The sequence below is a fragment of the Trachurus trachurus genome (genome assembly GCF_905171665.1).
Source record: "Trachurus trachurus genome assembly, chromosome: 10".
Classification (NCBI taxonomy): domain Eukaryota; kingdom Metazoa; phylum Chordata; class Actinopteri; order Carangiformes; family Carangidae; genus Trachurus; species Trachurus trachurus.
The window spans coordinates 19,292,221-19,309,533 of NC_139894.1; the positions used below are offsets into that span (position 1 = coordinate 19,292,221).

The 17,313-nt window shown below is 42.1% G+C and overlaps 3 protein-coding genes across 3 annotated transcripts in view; all 3 read right to left on the reverse strand.

Moving 5' to 3' along the window:
- The window catches only part of LOC310993089 (protocadherin gamma-C5-like), a gene marked incomplete at its 5' end in the record, with an annotated part of 337,145 nt that overhangs the window by 282,920 nt on the left and 36,912 nt on the right, over positions 1-17,313 (reverse strand). The window lies entirely within an intron of this gene.
- On the reverse strand, positions 891-16,306 carry LOC310992891 (protocadherin beta-15-like; the record flags this gene model as incomplete). The annotated part of the gene is made up of 2 exons (XM_083981122.1): positions 891-3,128; positions 16,157-16,306. The coding sequence occupies 2 exons, from the start codon at positions 16,304-16,306 to the stop codon at positions 891-893; spliced, it is 2,388 nt and encodes a 795-aa protein (XP_083837248.1).
- On the reverse strand, positions 7,716-10,160 carry LOC310992892 (protocadherin beta-15-like; the record flags this gene model as incomplete). The annotated part of the gene is made up of 1 exon (XM_083981123.1): positions 7,716-10,160. The coding sequence occupies exon 1, from the start codon at positions 10,128-10,130 to the stop codon at positions 7,716-7,718; it is 2,415 nt and encodes an 804-aa protein (XP_083837249.1). The 5' UTR covers positions 10,131-10,160.

Sequence of the window (17,313 nt, forward strand, 5' to 3'; positions counted from 1 at the left end):
CTACAACATTCATTACACGTTGTACTGTTTTAGTTTAATCAATTTTGACTGCGCCTAGAATTAAACTCAAGACATAAGAGGGATTAACTTCTTACATTTGCACGTTAATGGCAGTAAATTACTAGGTCCTTAGAAACAAGGAACACTGACTACAAACAATTTCAGTTCAACTGCCGGTATTATTTTACTGCATAAATATGTATTAGTGTACAACACAGAAAATACTTTATGGCACCCGGGTGCGTAAAGTGAAACCAATAGGCTGAGGCGCACCAGTGGCTCACCGTGGAGCGCGCACCATGTAGGCCAGCCATGTTTGCATTACCCACGGGTCGACTCCGAACCAAGGCGCCTCTCCTCACTCAACTAACTGTCCCATCACTTTCCTGTCCAAATATGAAAAATGGCCCACACACACACCTTCAAATATGAAAGAGAAATAACATAGCATGTGATTTGAATCGTTTGACTGCGAATTGCTAAAAAAAAAATGAAAAAATTAAAAAAGCAGCACACATCACAGGCATAAGCGGTGAGTTCAGGACCAAGGACAGCAACACAAAGAAAACGCTGCAGGACCGTTCGAAATCAAGGAGACACCGATCTGAACAAATTATACTGTGAGGGGAAAATGTGCAAAAAAGGATTTAAACTCTCAAAAAGAAACTAAATTTTACAATTCTGCACACTATAGAGAAAAAAAAATCACTAAAACTAGAGGAAAAGTATAATGATGATCGAAGTATTTTTTTCGCTCTGCGGTGTAATATCAGCCTTGGTGTGACAATCTCCTAAGAAATAAAGCTCATGAATTTGCCTTGAAGGTTGTTGTTGCATGTTATACGTAAATTAAAACTAAAAAGATCAAGCGTCAGACGTGTGAAAAATGCTTATGTTCCTACCTCGGGAGAAGCATCACTATCTCCAAACGCATCAGCAAAGTCTGATGGACTTTTCCTCAGAGTCTGGTCAGCAGGAAGTGTGTTGTCATTGTAAGACGTCACAAACTTAAAGTCACTGGTTCTTGAACCTGTTGTCAGGTAGGCGTCATAATTGTAAGTGCTGCGTAAAGTTCCGTTGCCGTCAACATCTGCGTAATTAGGGGGGAGATAAGCGCTGGGGATGGCGACTGCTCCGTCAAACAACAGTCTGGGCTTTCTCCTGCGACAAAACCTCACACCCAGGACGATGATGATGAAAGTCAGAAAAAAGGTGGACACTGACACCAGAGCGATGATCAGGTAAGAGGTCAGTTTGGAGTTCTTCTCATCATAAGAAATGTCCTTCAGTTCTGGCACCTCAGCCAAGTTATCAGAAATCAGTAAATACATGGAGCAGGTGGCAGACAGAGAGGGCTGTCCGTTATCTTTCACTGCCACAATCAGGTTCTGTTTCATGCTGTCAGACTCAGAAATGTCCCGCTGTGTCCTGATCTCTCCGCTGTGGAGACCAATAGTGAAAAGTCCCGGATCAGTGGATTTGACTATATGATAGGACAGCCAGGCGTTCTGTCCAGAGTCCGCGTCCACTGCTATTACTTTGGACACCAGAGAGCCTCCGTGTGCAGCTTTGGGGACCAGCTCGGTCATGAAGGAGTTGCCCTCCGGGGCGGGGTACAGGATCTGAGGAGAGTTGTCGTTCACATCTGATATGAAAACATTGACGGTCACGTTGCTGCTGAGCGGAGGAGAACCGTTGTCTCTGGCCATCACGTGGACTTTAAAGCTCCTGAACTGTTCATAATCAAACGACCTGACAGCGTGGATCACCCCCGTGTCTCCGTTCACAGACAGATAGGAGGACACCGGGGCACCGTTCACCTCACCAGGTAACAGAGAATAAATCACTGTGCCGTTTTGTCTCCAGTCGGGGTCTCGAGCACTAACGGAACATAAAGTGGAGCCAGGTTTGTTATTTTCAGTCACATATGCGCTGTACGACTGTTCCTCAAACACAGGTGGGTTGTCGTTGATGTCAGCTACAGATAACTGAACAGTTTTAGAGGAGGACAGAGGTGGAGAGCCCTCGTCAGTGGCAGTGATTGTAATGTTGTAATCAGACACTAGTTCACGGTCCAGTTGTCCTGTGGTCACCAGAGAATAATAGTTTTTGATAGAAGGAACCAACTTAAAAGGAGCATTTTGCTGAATAGAGCAGCGGACCTTCTGATTATTATCTGAATCTGCATCCTGCACATTAACGATGCCCACCTCTGTACCAGGTGACACGTTCTCTGGCACTGGATTTGCCAAAGATTTCACATAGATTACTGGCGTGTTGTCATTGACATCGGTGACATCAACTGTTATCTTTGAGTATGACGATAATCCTAAACCATCCTTTGCTTTAATGCGCAAATCATATGATGTAACAGTTTCATAGTCAATCGCACCATTCACTTTGATTTGGCCGTTTTTTCGGTCAATACTAAAAACTTTCCTCACATCTTCAGTAACATGTCCAAAGTCATATGTCACATCTCCATTGACTCCCTCGTCTGCATCAGTCGCGCTCACTGTGACCACCACAGTGTCTACAGGAGAGTTTTCAGGCAGACTGGCTTTATAAACGGCCTGGCTAAACACTGGGGCGTTATCATTAGCATCCAGCACAGTGACGTGTATAACCACGGTACCTGATCTCTGAGGGGAGCCACCATCTAGAGCTGTGAGGAGCAAATTAATTTCCCCTTGCTTTTCACGATCAAGCTCTTTATCAAGAACCAGCTCTAGTGAGTTTCCCTCAGCAGTCAAAACGAAATTATCGTTCTTCTTAAGGCTGTAGTGTTGAACTGAATTTTGGCCTACATCCGCATCGTGCGCCTCCTCTATCACAAAACGAGCTCCCCTGTCTGCGGACTCTCGAATCTCTATATTAATCAGATCCTCGTTGAACTGTGGTGAGTTATCATTAATATCCTGAACGTGTAGAGTAAAAGGATGCAGTTCGAGGGGATTCTCCAGGACGAGGTCGCGTTTTATCACACACGACAGCTTTTCTCCACAAAGCTCCTCTCGGTCAATTCTGTCGGCAACAACCAGATCCCCAGTGCCGAGATTGATGCCACAATATGGTTTGCGATTCCCTGTGGCATCAACACGAGCATTCCTAGAAGACAGTTTACTCGCGTCCAGGTTGAGATCCTTCGCTATATTCCCAATGTGAGATCCGCGCTTCATTTCCTCCTGAAAGGAATAACTCACGTCCCCATTCGCGACGTGCCACAATAGAGAGAAAACGACGAGGCTTATTTGAAGCAACATAGTGTCAATTTCAACCGCTGAAAAAAGCTGTTGTGTCGAGATTTAAAACTGAATGGGGATTGCACTGTTGAACTAAAACTAAATCGACATCACTCTGCGGGACTATTCTCCGAAAGAATGAGAACAAAACCAGAAAAATATCAAGCCTGCGTCAGCGGGCGGAGTGGAAATGTTTACATGTAAATTAGCGAAGAGCGACACCATGAGTGGGAATGGAGACATAGCAACTGTACAAATAACGATAGCCCTCTCAATAATTATTTTATGTAACATGCTAAAGTTTAACATGGATAACTTTGTTTACCGTTTTATGCACTACCATCCCAAATCGTGGGTGAAAAACTTGAGTAATTAGTATATAGTATAGTATATTGACTAATTAATTTGAAAAATTAAGGCTATTCCCTAACAAGATGTAAAGAAAAATCACATATATTTGGCTGATATTAATAACCTCGGTCTCATTGGAGCATATCATCATGCGCACAATGTAAAATGAAGTGGAAGACCATAAAATATAGTGCTGCAATCCATCAAATAAAAAATAAAACGATACATCCAGAACCATTTCAGGGCAAATGCAGCTCTGCATGTTACTCTGTTGAGGAGTTGTGAGGACTCGTTTTTTTTTTACATGTGTCTACCAAACACCACTCACTGAAATTTCTGTCACGCTGTTTGAAGACAGGAAACCAACACATGCAGCTCTCACGCACCACATCAACATAATTAAATTCCCTGGCCCTGGAATATACAGACCCTCTCACAAACAGGCTCCTCTTTGCACATTGGCAGAACAATACGAACAGCTGAGGTAACAGTCACTGAACTTAAATAAATGCATGATGCACAGACTCATGCATGTCACAAAACTCAGTCCTCCTAAACAATGGACTCCTTAAAAAGACAATCATTTGTTGAAGTTCCCATGGCGTCTTCGGAAAAGCACCTAAAACCTAGCTTACCGTTTGCCAATGTAACGCTGGCATTGCCAGTATCTGACGCTCAGAGTTTTCAGCCTTCACCAGATTCCATATGGAAACATCCAGTTCATCTCCTTCAACCTGTACAAGATATTAACACAGGTCTCTGACAGGTAGCCTCTTAAATACTTTGTGTAATTACAAGACAAGAAAAGTTTATTTGTATAGCCCATTGTTAAAGTTTCTCTCAAAGGGTTTGATACAAGAAAAGCATAAAAACATCCTGTGCCCTCAGACCCTCACAATGACTGAGAAAAAAAGTCCCAAGAAAAACCCCTTGAGAGTATTAAAAGAGAAAAAAAGAAACTCATGACCATGTCTAACTTTACCAAAAGTGCCCAAAGTCTCAACCTGGATGCCAGTAAACAACTTGTATCTGTTACAAGTTGTAATATATATTTTTCATTAGTTAGTTCTGGAAGAAACAAAGAATCTATGTGTATTTGTTTTCAACTGGGGGATTTCAGCATCATCTCGAAAAATGCAGCGCTTGAACCTGTTCTCACGGGCCTGTCAGTGAAACTTTTTCTTTATAAAGTAGTCTTAAACTCCAAAAGACAGTAAAACATACAGACGAATCTTAGCTGTTCAAAAATGTGACAAAAAAAACGTAAGCTATACGTTTCAGCACCAAGGACAGCACCCGCATCTCCTGCTCCATACAAAGGACAGAGGCACAAAGAACAAGATACAGCTCAGAAAACACACTGACACTGGATATATAATGTGGTTTGGAGAACAATATAAATTATACCAAATACACTGACGGTTCTCCACATAACATGTCATTAAAAAAATATTCGCATGGTTGAGTAAATTAAAAAAGTGAACTGAATTAACTGAAAGGGCAACTAAAACATGAGGCTAAAGGTGGTAATGCTCCATGACGCACATTCATCGTCATTAAGCATTTGGGATGAAATGAAAGTAATGACATTTTCTTGAATATGGAATCAGACACGTGAAAAGTGGGTTACACTGCTATAATCCTCGATTAACCCCCGAAAAGTGACCGATGATGCAAGAATATTTTACGCAAAACAGTTAGAATCATAGAGAAATAGGGGAATTACATGTGGCACCTGGTCCTACCTCAGGTGAAGCGTCGCAATCACCGAGTTGGCTCGGGGGGGGGTTGGTCGTGAGCTTGTGACACTGTTCTACTTGTGGAGATAACCCAAACTTTAAAAGGCTTGCAATGAAGAAAATATAAGGCTAATACCTATTGTATAGTTTTATTTATGAAGAAACACAGAATTCCTTTGCTGCCGTTTTACTGTAACTATCAGCACCAACATAAAAGTTAATTCCAACTGTGAGAAATTACTGATTACAAGCGTGATCATTGGTGGATGGAGGCTTCAGACGCACGTATGTGTAGACTACAATCAGTCACATGGTTGCTCTGATCGCGCCACAAAACCTGGTGATCAGTGTTTGGAAAATTATAATTAGGTGCTGTGAACACGACTTTATAACAGTCAGTGTTGATGACATGGTTTGGCTGACGGTGGGTTGTGAGGTCGCGGTGGTAAAAAAAAAAAAAAAAAAAAAAAAAAACGTCTGCTGTGGAGATCACCTGCACCTGAACAGGAGCAGCCGTTCATCTCTGTCCTGCAGGAGATCTTCCACCTGGAGGAGGTTTCTGTCTGTGATGTGAAGCTACTGCTCCAGCGGGGCTGTTTCTGTTTAAACAGCTGATTAATGAGCATCTGCCCTGTCTGTGAGTGACAGCGGGATCGGCCAATCACACGTTAGCAAGAAACGACTGAGCCAATCGATGAGCTTGTGGGCGGTCTAAAGGGAAACAAGCTTCAGCTTGAGCGGCTGTTTTATAGTGCTTGACCAGTCTCTGTTTAATATAGCGGGACATTGTTTTTGGACGGTAAAACTGCAGAGGACCAAGACTACCTTTGGAAGAAGGGCAGGAGACATGTCCCCTGTGTCCCCCCCTAAAATTACGTCCGTGGCACCACAACAAGGAAAAAGACAAAGCCATAGCTTTGAATAACGCGCTGTAGATCCATCACCCGACAACAGCGCGACACAAATAAAAAGAGAGAAGTTTCAAGCATGAAATATATCTTATTCTGTTCCTAAATGTATGTCTCTTCAGAGCAGTAGTCGTCTTTGTTGAAGGCTGAAGGGACACAGGGCTGGACGAACCCAATCCTGGTGGTGTGCAAAAATGGCTGATCATTCGACTTAATAGCTGGTCTATACTGACACCAAGAGTTTGAATGTAACATAGCAATTTTCCATTACTGGTGTGGATTATCTTCTAAATACCTTATCGGATGATTTGGCCATAGTACTTGAATGAATGCTCATCTTAATTGGACTTCACAAAGTGTAATGGGGCACAGAAATATTTACATCATTTCACCTGGATTTAAATGTAGTGGATGGTTTATCTCACATGGATTGGGAAAAGCAAATACAAGCGCTTTGATCAGAGGAAATCCACCGAAAGCTGTTCAAATTAAACCAGAACAACACTCTCCTAATATTATTATTTGATCACACATGGCGTTATTTAACGTTGAAAGGTAGATGTAAAAATCGACCAGAAGCTCATCTCTCTCCCTCTTTTAGTAAAAATAGAATATTTCTTTAAACATTCAAGTCTGTTGCGTGAGTTCACGCAAAGACGACATGAAATACAAAGCAGGCAGACTAAAGATTCATTTTGCATACAAACACCACTGATCAAACTGACAAAATTATTTAGTCGTTGCACTGTTTCATTGTAATCAATTTTGACTTCACCGAGAATGAAACTAAAGACAAACGAGGGATTCACTTCCTGCAAATATTTACACGTTAATAGCAGTATGTTAGTAGGTCCTTAATATCATGCAATAATAAACTAGGAATACTTCTCACTGACTACAAATAAATTAATGAACTTAAGTTAAACTATCGGTGTTGTTTTCCTGCATAAAATATATAGGTGTACTACACAGCAAACATGTTATGGGACCCGGTTGTGTAAAGCAAAACTAATAGGCTGGGGCGCTCCAGGGGCTCACATCGTGGAGGCATTGTTGAATTAGCCATAAATTTGACTCCGAACCCACAAATAACTTTAAAGGTAAAGGGGAAAAGACGAAGCATTAAAAAACAACAGCACGACATGAACAAGCGGTAAATTCAGGACCAAGGACAGCAACACAACGAAAAAGCCAGTAGTACTCCAAAGCACAGAGACAACAATGTTTGACCAAATGATATAGTCTGAGAGGGAAAGGTGCAAAAGAAGATTAAATCTCTCTCTAAAAAATAAAGAAAAAAAATTATAATTTGACAATTCTGGACAGCATGATGGAAAAACAAATTACCAAAACTAGAAGAAAACTCAGGCTCAGTGTGACTATTTCGTAGGAAATTAAGCTCATGAATTTGCGTTGAAGGTTATTGTCGCATTTTATACGTGAATTAAAATTAAAATGATAAGGCGTTGTCAACTTCATTCATTCTTACGAAAAGCCAAGAAGGCTGACATAAATACTTGTTTTGCTATTGAAGGAATTACTGAGATACAATTAGAAGTATAGGTGAAACACGTGACACGTATTCCTACCTCGGGAGAAGCATCACTATCTCCAAATGCATCAGCAAAGTCTGATGGACTTTTCCTCAGAGTCTGGTCAGCAGGCAGTGTGTTGTCATTGTAAGACGTCACGAACTTAAAGTCACTGGTTCTAGAACCTGTTGTCAGGTAGGCGTCATAATTGTAAGTGCTGCGTAAAGTTCCTGTGCCGTCAACATCTGCGTAATTAGGAGGGAGATAAGCGCTGGGGATGGCGACTGCTCCGTCAAACAACAGTCTGGGCTTTCTCCTGCGACAAAACCTCACACCCAGGACGATGATGATGAAAGTCAGAAAAAAGGTGGACACTGACACCAGAGCGATGATCAGGTAAGAGGTCAGTTTGGAGTTCTTCTCATCATAAGAAATGTCCTTCAGTTCTGGCACCTCAGCCAAGTTATCAGAAATCAGTAAATACATGGAGCAGGTGGCAGACAGAGAGGGCTGTCCGTTATCTTTCACTGCCACAATCAGGTTCTGTTTCATGCTGTCAGACTCAGAAATGTCCCGCTTTGTCCTGATCTCTCCGCTGTGGAGACCAATAGTGAAAAGTCCCGGATCAGTGGATTTGACTATATGATAGGACAGCCAGGCGTTCTGTCCAGAGTCCGCGTCCACTGCTATCACTTTGGACACCAGAGAGCCTCCGTGTGCAGCTTTGGGGACCAGCTCGGTCATGAAGGAGTTGCCCTCCGGGGCGGGGTACAGGATCTGAGGAGAGTTGTCGTTCACATCTGATATGAAAACACTGACGGTCACGTTGCTGCTGAGCGGAGGAGAACCGTTGTCTCTGGCCATCACGTGGACTTTAAAGCTCCTGAACTGTTCATAATCAAACGACCTGACAGCGTGGATCACCCCCGTGTCTCCGTTAACAGACAGATAGGAGGACACCGGGGCACCGTTCACCTCACCAGGTAACAGAGAATAAATCACTGTACCGTTTTGTCTCCAGTCGGGGTCTCGAGCACTAACGGAACATAAAGTGGAGCCAGGTTTGTTATTTTCAGTCACATATGCGCTGTACGACTGTTCCTCAAACACAGGTGGGTTGTCGTTGATGTCAGCTACAGATAACTGAACAGTTTTAGAGGAGGACAGAGGTGGAGAGCCCTCGTCAGTGGCAGTGATTGTAATGTTGTAATCAGACACTAGTTCACGGTCCAGTTGTCCTGTGGTCACCAGAGAATAATAGTTTTTAATAGAAGGAACCAACTTAAAAGGAACATTTTGCTGAATGGAGCAGCGGACCTGTCTGTTTCTCTCTGAGTCTCTGTCCTGCACGTTAATGATGCCCACCTCTGTACCAACTGGACTATCTTCTGGTATGGGATTCTTTAGTGATTTCAAACTGACTACAGGGGCGTTATCGTTCACATCAGTGATAGAAATTATAACTTTAGCATAAGATGAAAGTCCTAACCCATCTTTGGCTTTAACGCGTATTTCAAATGTTGAGGCAGTTTCATAATCAACGGCACCAATTACTCGTATCTCACCTACTTTACGATCAATGCCAAATATTTTCTTCACATCATCAGTAACATGTCCAAAGTCATATGTCACATCTCCATTGACTCCCTCGTCTGCATCAGTCGCGCTCACTGTGACCACCACAGTGTCTACAGGAGAGTTTTCAGGCAGACTGGCTTTATAAACGGCCTGGCTAAACACTGGGGCGTTATCATTAGCATCCAGCACAGTGACGTGTATAACCACGGTACCTGATCTCTGAGGGGAGCCACCATCTAGAGCTGTGAGAAGCAAATTCATTTCTCCTTGCTTTTCACGATCAAGCTCTTTATCAAGAACGAGCTCTATTGAGTTTCCATCAGCAGCCAAAATGAAATTATCGTTCTTCTTAAGGCTGTAGTGTTGAACTGAATTTTGGCCTACATCCGCATCGTGCGCCTCCTCTACCACAAAACGAGCTCCCTTGTCTGCCGACTCTTGAATCTCGATATTGATCAGTTCCTCTTTAAACTGTGGCGAGTTATCATTAATATCTTGAACGTGCAGACTAATACGGTGGAGTTCAAGAGGATTCTCCAGCACAAGCTCGTGTTTCAAGACGCACGAAGCCTTTTCGCCACAAAGCCCCTCTCGGTCAATCCTGTCAGCAACAATCAGTTCCCCGTTGTTCAGGTTTATGTCACAGTAACGTTTGTCAGTCCCGTCGGTGTCAATGCGGGCTGCTCGTCTAGAAAGCACGCCAGTTTCCAGTCCGAGATCCTTCGCGATATTCCCAATAACTGATCCGCGTTTCATCTCCTCTGGAAAAGAATAGCCCATGTCCCCATGCGCGACATTAAAACACAGAAAGAGGAAAGAGATGCCGCACATCTGATCCCAGGACATTTTCGAACCCATCTTCAACTTTCGGATGTCATACGGTGCAGAAATAACGATATATACAGTTTTACCACTTAACAGGAATTGCAACAGCAATTCGGAGTGAATGCGACGATATCCACACCAGTCAATGATGTACAAGAACGTCAGTTCACAAAGGATGGATGACTAAGTCAGTGTATTAAAGGATGGTGTACAGCGACACCGTGAGTCAAGTTCAACAATAACAATGATTTTTATTTTATTTTTTAAAGGAAGTTATGAGGAATGAGTACACTTTTTGAAGTGATAGTGCTGGGAAAGTTTAGATCACACCACATGTGGAATTTTCTTTTTCAAGCCAATGCAATAGTTCAAAGCAATCTGTTGTAATAAAAGCTTGTTTGGTTTCTAGATCATAACTTTTCATAGACTCTGTTCAATCCCAGGTGTCTATATTTTGTGTCAGAGACCATAAATGTTGACATATTGCTAGATTCAGGAGTCTTATGATGCTCTTTAGACCAGATTTTGGAAGTCTTACATGCCTTGTGCTATGCTTGTATCACTGAAGAAAAACAAATCTCCAAGCCCAAAACACAGATTATGAATTCCAACAAGCACAGAGAGAATCAAGAATATCAGAGATAACCAGAATTGCTGATCAGTGATTATCCTTTGTATGTTATCAAAATGCTTTTCAACCTTTCATCTTTAAAAAGAGAACCAAAATAACCAGGGTAACAGCATCCTCAAGAGAAAGATGGGGAGTGGCTCAACAGAAAGATGATAAAATGAGCCAAGAGACCTCATCCACTGAATCACTTTATGGCCATGGAATAACTTAAACTTTAAAAAGCAATGTGATTAAATAATTATATTGATAATTGTTTTACAATGTGACAATAGTCAAAAGATAAAAATGTAGAATAAGGACATGACTATCTCGGGAAGTTGTTGTCAAAAAACATTTGATAAACTGTATGTTATGATGTACTTATTTTTAATCCAATGCTATTGTGCAACTATAAAGATAATGAAGAAAAAGTGAAAAGTATTAGAGAGATTACGCAGACATATATAAAGAGAGGCAGGGGATGTACCTAAAATGTATCAACATCAGATATGTTTTTTCCCCACACAACCATGAGAATGATCACAGCATTAATAAATCCACTCTGTCCATGTGATATCTACAAATGATCTAATGAGTGATGCCCATACCGGGCAAATAAAAGGGGTGTGATATTATTCATAGGAGCAGGGCGCTCTCCTCAACTGCCTCCTTCAAGTGTCACCTTAAACAAAGCACCTAAAAGGGCTAAAGGCTCCAGATGCTTCAAAATAAGCCTTGTGCAACATCAATTCAAAGAGTCTATTGAGAACAACGGTAAATTCTATTTCTCAACATTTAATCGAGTGACGTGAATTATATCCAGAATATACTGCCTTAAAAATAAATACCTATAATCACCACAGTCCAATGTAACATGCAATGATTTTTTTTACAGTGATTATGAACCTAATGTCACATCTTGAAGTGATGTTAGTGACATCTCATTTATAAGCACTAGACATGATGAAGGATAATAAACTACAATAGTTGAAGTAAATCCTTTTTCCAAATAAATAAAAAAAACACACTCCTTAAATGTTTAAGAAATTATGAGCCAAAAAGTACATGTCAAATATAAAGATCAAAATGAAAAATGCAAATTATTCTTTAGACAAAAAGTCCAGAAGTCTCCTGCATAAGTTAAAACAACTATGTTGAGGGCTTTATGTTTATATGAACAAAATTCAATTCTTCAGAGGCTATCATATCTCTAAATAATTCCAATTCACCAAATGCTTCAGCAAAGTCTAATGATCTTTTCTTCTGTGCCTGATCAGCAGGGAGTGTGTTATCATTGTATGTCACAAACATACAGTCATGAGTTCTTCAACGTGATATCAGGGAGGTGTCATGATTTTAATTGTTGTGTTAAATTCCTGTAACATCAGCATCTGGGTATTTATGATGGAGACATGCACTGTGGATGTCGACGGGTCAGTAAATACTTTCTATCAACCACTAGTTACCGAACTTTGTGCCACACTACTTAAAGACAGGAAACAAACACATGCATCACTCCCATACCAAACCAACATTATATTCAAGGACTCATTAAAGCAGAAGTAAGCGGAATTTTTGCGTTAATATAAGTCTTAAATAGTTATATCTTCCGACGGCAATCACTTACATAGAGTGTTTGGTCTGAAACACGGGTCTGTCAGTCACTCTGCTCTGCTCTGAGCCGAGGAGAAAACTTTTCTTGTATCCTACAAGTTTTATCCAATGAGGAGAGAGAACGGCATGCAGGGCTGTGTGTGCAGCCAAGGGATGCGCCTGAATGTGATGACGTAGGGACAAGGACCAATAGATCCATGACGAGGGCGGAGACTGCTAACTCCATCGGCTGACAAGAAGTTATGGTGCGTCCAAGGCAACCCGTAACAAGTGTTTTTCCGATCTGTGAAGTCGTACCAGTTCGATCTGGTACGAGTTCACGGGTCGGAAAAACACGAGTGGCCGTTATAAATGGTAATGGTAAATGGTATGTATTTTATATAGCGATTTTCCATCGGAAACGATACCCAAAGCGCTTTACAGTATATCATACATCACATTCACCCATTCACACACACATTCACACACTGATGGCGGAAACTGCCATGCAAGGTGCTAACCACGACCCATCAGGAGCAAGTTGGGTAAGGTGTCTTGCCCAAGGACACTACGGCAGCAACCGGGACAGAGCGGGATTCGAACCGCCAACCCTCTGATCATTGGACGACCCGCTCTACCACCTGAGCCACTGCCGCCCCTTATTTATATTATAGTCCACTTTCACAGGCAACAGGTCGGAAAAACACGAGTTACGGGTTGCCTGGTACGCTACAAAGTCGTAAGTCGTAACTTGAAACCGTAACTTACGGTTTCAAAAGCCTGCCTGTAACGCAGTATTAGTCAAAACGACCGGATCGCTTACTTCTGCTTTAATATTATCCCATTAGACAAACAATGCATTCATTCCTATCTTCACATGGAAAGCAGGACAGCAACTAAATTTAAATAAATGCCTACTGCAAAAACCAAAACATGTCACAAAACAAGCAATTGTTCCCAGATCCACCTTAAACAAGTAAACTTTTGTTGAAGATCCCATGACCACTAAGGAAGAGAGACCTTGTAAAGTACAAGTACCTCGGAAACTAGCATGAGTTTCAGCACCAAGGGCAGCACCAACCGGTGGTGCGGAACTCAAAGTACAGACACAAAAGAAACACAATACACCTCTGAGAATAGACACAATTAAACAATGCGTCTTATTTTGGGTAGGTGGGGGGTAAGTGTCACACCGTTTCACCAGAAATGAGAGAAATGGAAAATTTCCAATAACAGAAAACGTATTCCCTGTATTCAATAAAAAAGACCAGAGTTAAGCTAAAAAGGGCGCTAAAGCAAGATGTTACAAGTTGTCATGTTACATGACGCACAATCGTCATGAAAACGTTTAATTGAAGGTTAAGACAACGCATGGGAATTTATCATATACTTGTTATGCTTTTAAAATTCACGTTTGTAAAAAAAAAAAAAAAAAAAGAAGGACAATAAAGGCAGGTAAAAAAGTGAATCATGGGCATTGCCTAAACTATATCACACAAAGACAAAAGGTTGCAGTACACGTGACACCTCACCCTACCTCAGGAGAAGCATCACAATCGCCGAACGCATCAGCGAAGTCTGATGGACTTTTCCTCAGAGTCTGGTCAGCAGGAAGTGTGTTGTCATTGTAAGATGTCACAAACTTAAAGTCACTGGTTCTAGAACCTGTTGTCAGGTAGGCGTCATAATTGTAAGTGCTGCGTAAAGTTCCTGTGCCGTCAACATCTGCGTAATTAGGAGGGAGATAAGCGCTGGGGATGGCGACTGCTCCGTCAAACAACAGTCTGGGCTTTCTCCTGCGACAAAACCTCACACCCAGGACGATGATGATGAAAGTCAGAAAAAAGGTGGACACTGACACCAGAGCGATGATCAGGTAAGAGGTCAGTTTGGAGTTCTTCTCGTCATAAGAAATATCCTTCAGTTCTGGCACCTCAGCCAAGTTATCAGAAATCAGTAAATACATGGAGCAGGTGGCAGACAGAGAGGGCTGTCCGTTATCTTTCACTGCCACAATCAGGTTCTGTTTCATGCTGTCAGACTCAGAAATGTCCCGCTGTGTCCTGATCTCTCCGCTGTGGAGACCAATGGTGAAAAGTCCCGGATCAGTGGATTTGACTATATGATAGGACAGCCAGGCGTTCTGTCCAGAGTCCGCGTCCACTGCTATCACTTTGGACACCAGAGAGCCTCCGTGTGCAGCTTTGGGGACCAGCTCGGTCATGAAGGAGTTGCCCTCCGGGGCGGGGTACAGGATCTGAGGAGAGTTGTCGTTCACATCTGATATGAAAACACTGACGGTCACGTTGCTGCTGAGCGGAGGAGAACCGTTGTCTCTGGCCATCACGTGGACTTTAAAGCTCCTGAACTGTTCATAATCAAACGACCTGACAGCGTGGATCACCCCCGTGTCTCCGTTCACAGACAGATAGGAGGACACCGGGTCACCGTTCACCTCACCAGGTAACAGAGAATAAATCACTGTACCGTTTTGTCTCCAGTCGGGGTCTCGAGCACTAACGGAACATAAAGTGGAGCCAGGTTTGTTATTTTCAGTCACATATGCGCTGTACGACTGTTCCTCAAACACAGGTGGGTTGTCGTTGATGTCAGCTACAGATAACTCAACAGTTTTAGAGGAGGACAGAGGTGGAGAGCCCTCGTCAGTGGCAGTGATTGTAATGTTGTAATCAGACACTAGTTCACGGTCCAGTTGTCCTGTGGTCACCAGAGAATAATAATTTTTAATAGAAGGAACTAACTTATAAGGAACATTTTGCTGAATGGAGCAGCGGACCTGTTTGTTATTCTCAGAGTCTCTGTCCTGCACATTAATGATGCCCACCTCTGTACCAGGTGACACGTTCTCAGGTATGGGATTTGAGAGTGATTTTAGGTATATGACCGGGGCATTGTCATTCACATCAGTGATATCAATAATCACTTTTGCTTCTGAAGAGAGCCCATAACCGTCTTTGGCCCCAACAAACACCTCATACTTAGAGCCTTCTTCATAGTCTAAGTCACCTGTCACACTGACTTCTCCTGTTTTCTCATCCAGAGAAAAAAGCTTGCGTGATTTATCAGAGACTCTGCTAAATTCATATGTAACCTCTCCATTAACACCTTCATCTGCATCTGTAGCACTTACTGTGATAACTTTCGTTTTCAAAGGTGAGTCTTCTGGTAAAGAAGCTGTATATACGGCCTCAGTAAATACTGGGGCGTTATCATTTGCATCAAGTACAATGACGTGTATGACGACAGTTCCGGATCTCTGAGGAGAACCACCATCTACAGCGGTCAGCAATAATTTCATCTCCTGCTGCTCCTCTCGGTCTAACTCCTTGTCTAAAACCAACTCGCCGTATTTACTACCAGCACTTGTCGTCTGAATACTGAACACAAAGTGTGGGTTTTGTTGAAGAACGTAGTTTTCGACAGAATTTTTGCCTATGTCTGCGTCGTGGGCTGCATTAATGCGATACCTAGCTCCTTTATCAGCTGACTCTCTGATTTCCAGCTTTATGATATCCTTTGGAAAAACTGGTGCATTGTCGTTGACGTCCTGCACCTGCAGAGACAACCGGTGTAACTCCAGTGGATTTTCTAAAAGCAAGTCAAATTTGAGAACACACGACGGCTTTTCTCCACAATGCTCTTCTCTGTCTATTCTGTCCGCCACCAATAAATCCCCATTTCGTAGATTTATCCCGCAATAGTGTCTGTCGCTTCCCTCCATGTCAACACGAGCTTTGCGAGCAGATAGTCTGCCCACCTCCAGCCCGAGATCCTTGGCGATATTTCCAATAACAAATCCGCGCTTCAGCTCCTCCTGCACAGAATAGCTCAAATCTCCATGAGCATGGTGCACCACAACAAGGAAAAAGACAAAGCCACCGCTTTGAATAACGCGCTGTAGATCCATCACCCGACAACAGCGCGACACAAAAAGAGAGATGTTTCAAGCTTGAAATATATCTTATTCTGTTCCTAAATGTATGTCTCTTCAGCATTAGTCGTCTTTGTTGAAGGCTGAAGGGACACAGGGCTGGACGAACCCAATACTGGGTGGTGTGCAGAAATGGCTGATCATTCGACTTAATAGCTGGTCTATACTGACACCAAGAGTTTGAATGTATCATTGCAATTTTCCATTTCTGGTGTGGATCATCCTCGAAATCCCTTATCGGATAATTTGGCCATAATGTTTGAATGAAAGCTCATCTTAATGAGACTTCACAAAGTGTAATGCGGCACAAAAACATTATGTACATTATTTTAGATGGATTTAAATGTCGTGGATTGTTGATCTCACTTGGGTTGAGAAAAACAATTCCAGCGCTTCCATCAGAGGAAATCCACCGAAAGCTTTTAATAATGAAACCAGAACAACACTCTGCTAATATTAATCTTTGATCACACATTAGGTTATTCAACGTTTTAAGTAAAAGCAACCAGAAGCTCATCTTCATCCCTCTTTTAGCAAAACTACAAAATATATTTCAACATTAAAGTCTGCCGTGCGACTTCACGTAAAGATAACATGAATTACAAAGCAGGCGTAATAAAAAAATCCATGTTACATACAAACACCACTGATCAAACTGATAACATTCATTAGTCGTTGCACTGTTTTATTATCATCAATTCCGACTTCAATGAGAATGAAACTAAAGACTAGAGAGATTTACTTCCTGCAAATAATCACACGTTAATGGCAGTAGGTCCTTAATATCATGCACTAACAAACAAGGAATGCTTCTCATCGACTACAAATGATTTCATTCACTTCAGTTCAACTATCGGTGTTTTTTTTTTACTGCATAAAAATATATAAGTGTACTACACAGCAAAGATCTTATGGGACCCGGTTGTGAAAAGCAAAACTAATAGGCTGTGGCGCTCCAGTGGCTCACATCGTGGAGACATTGG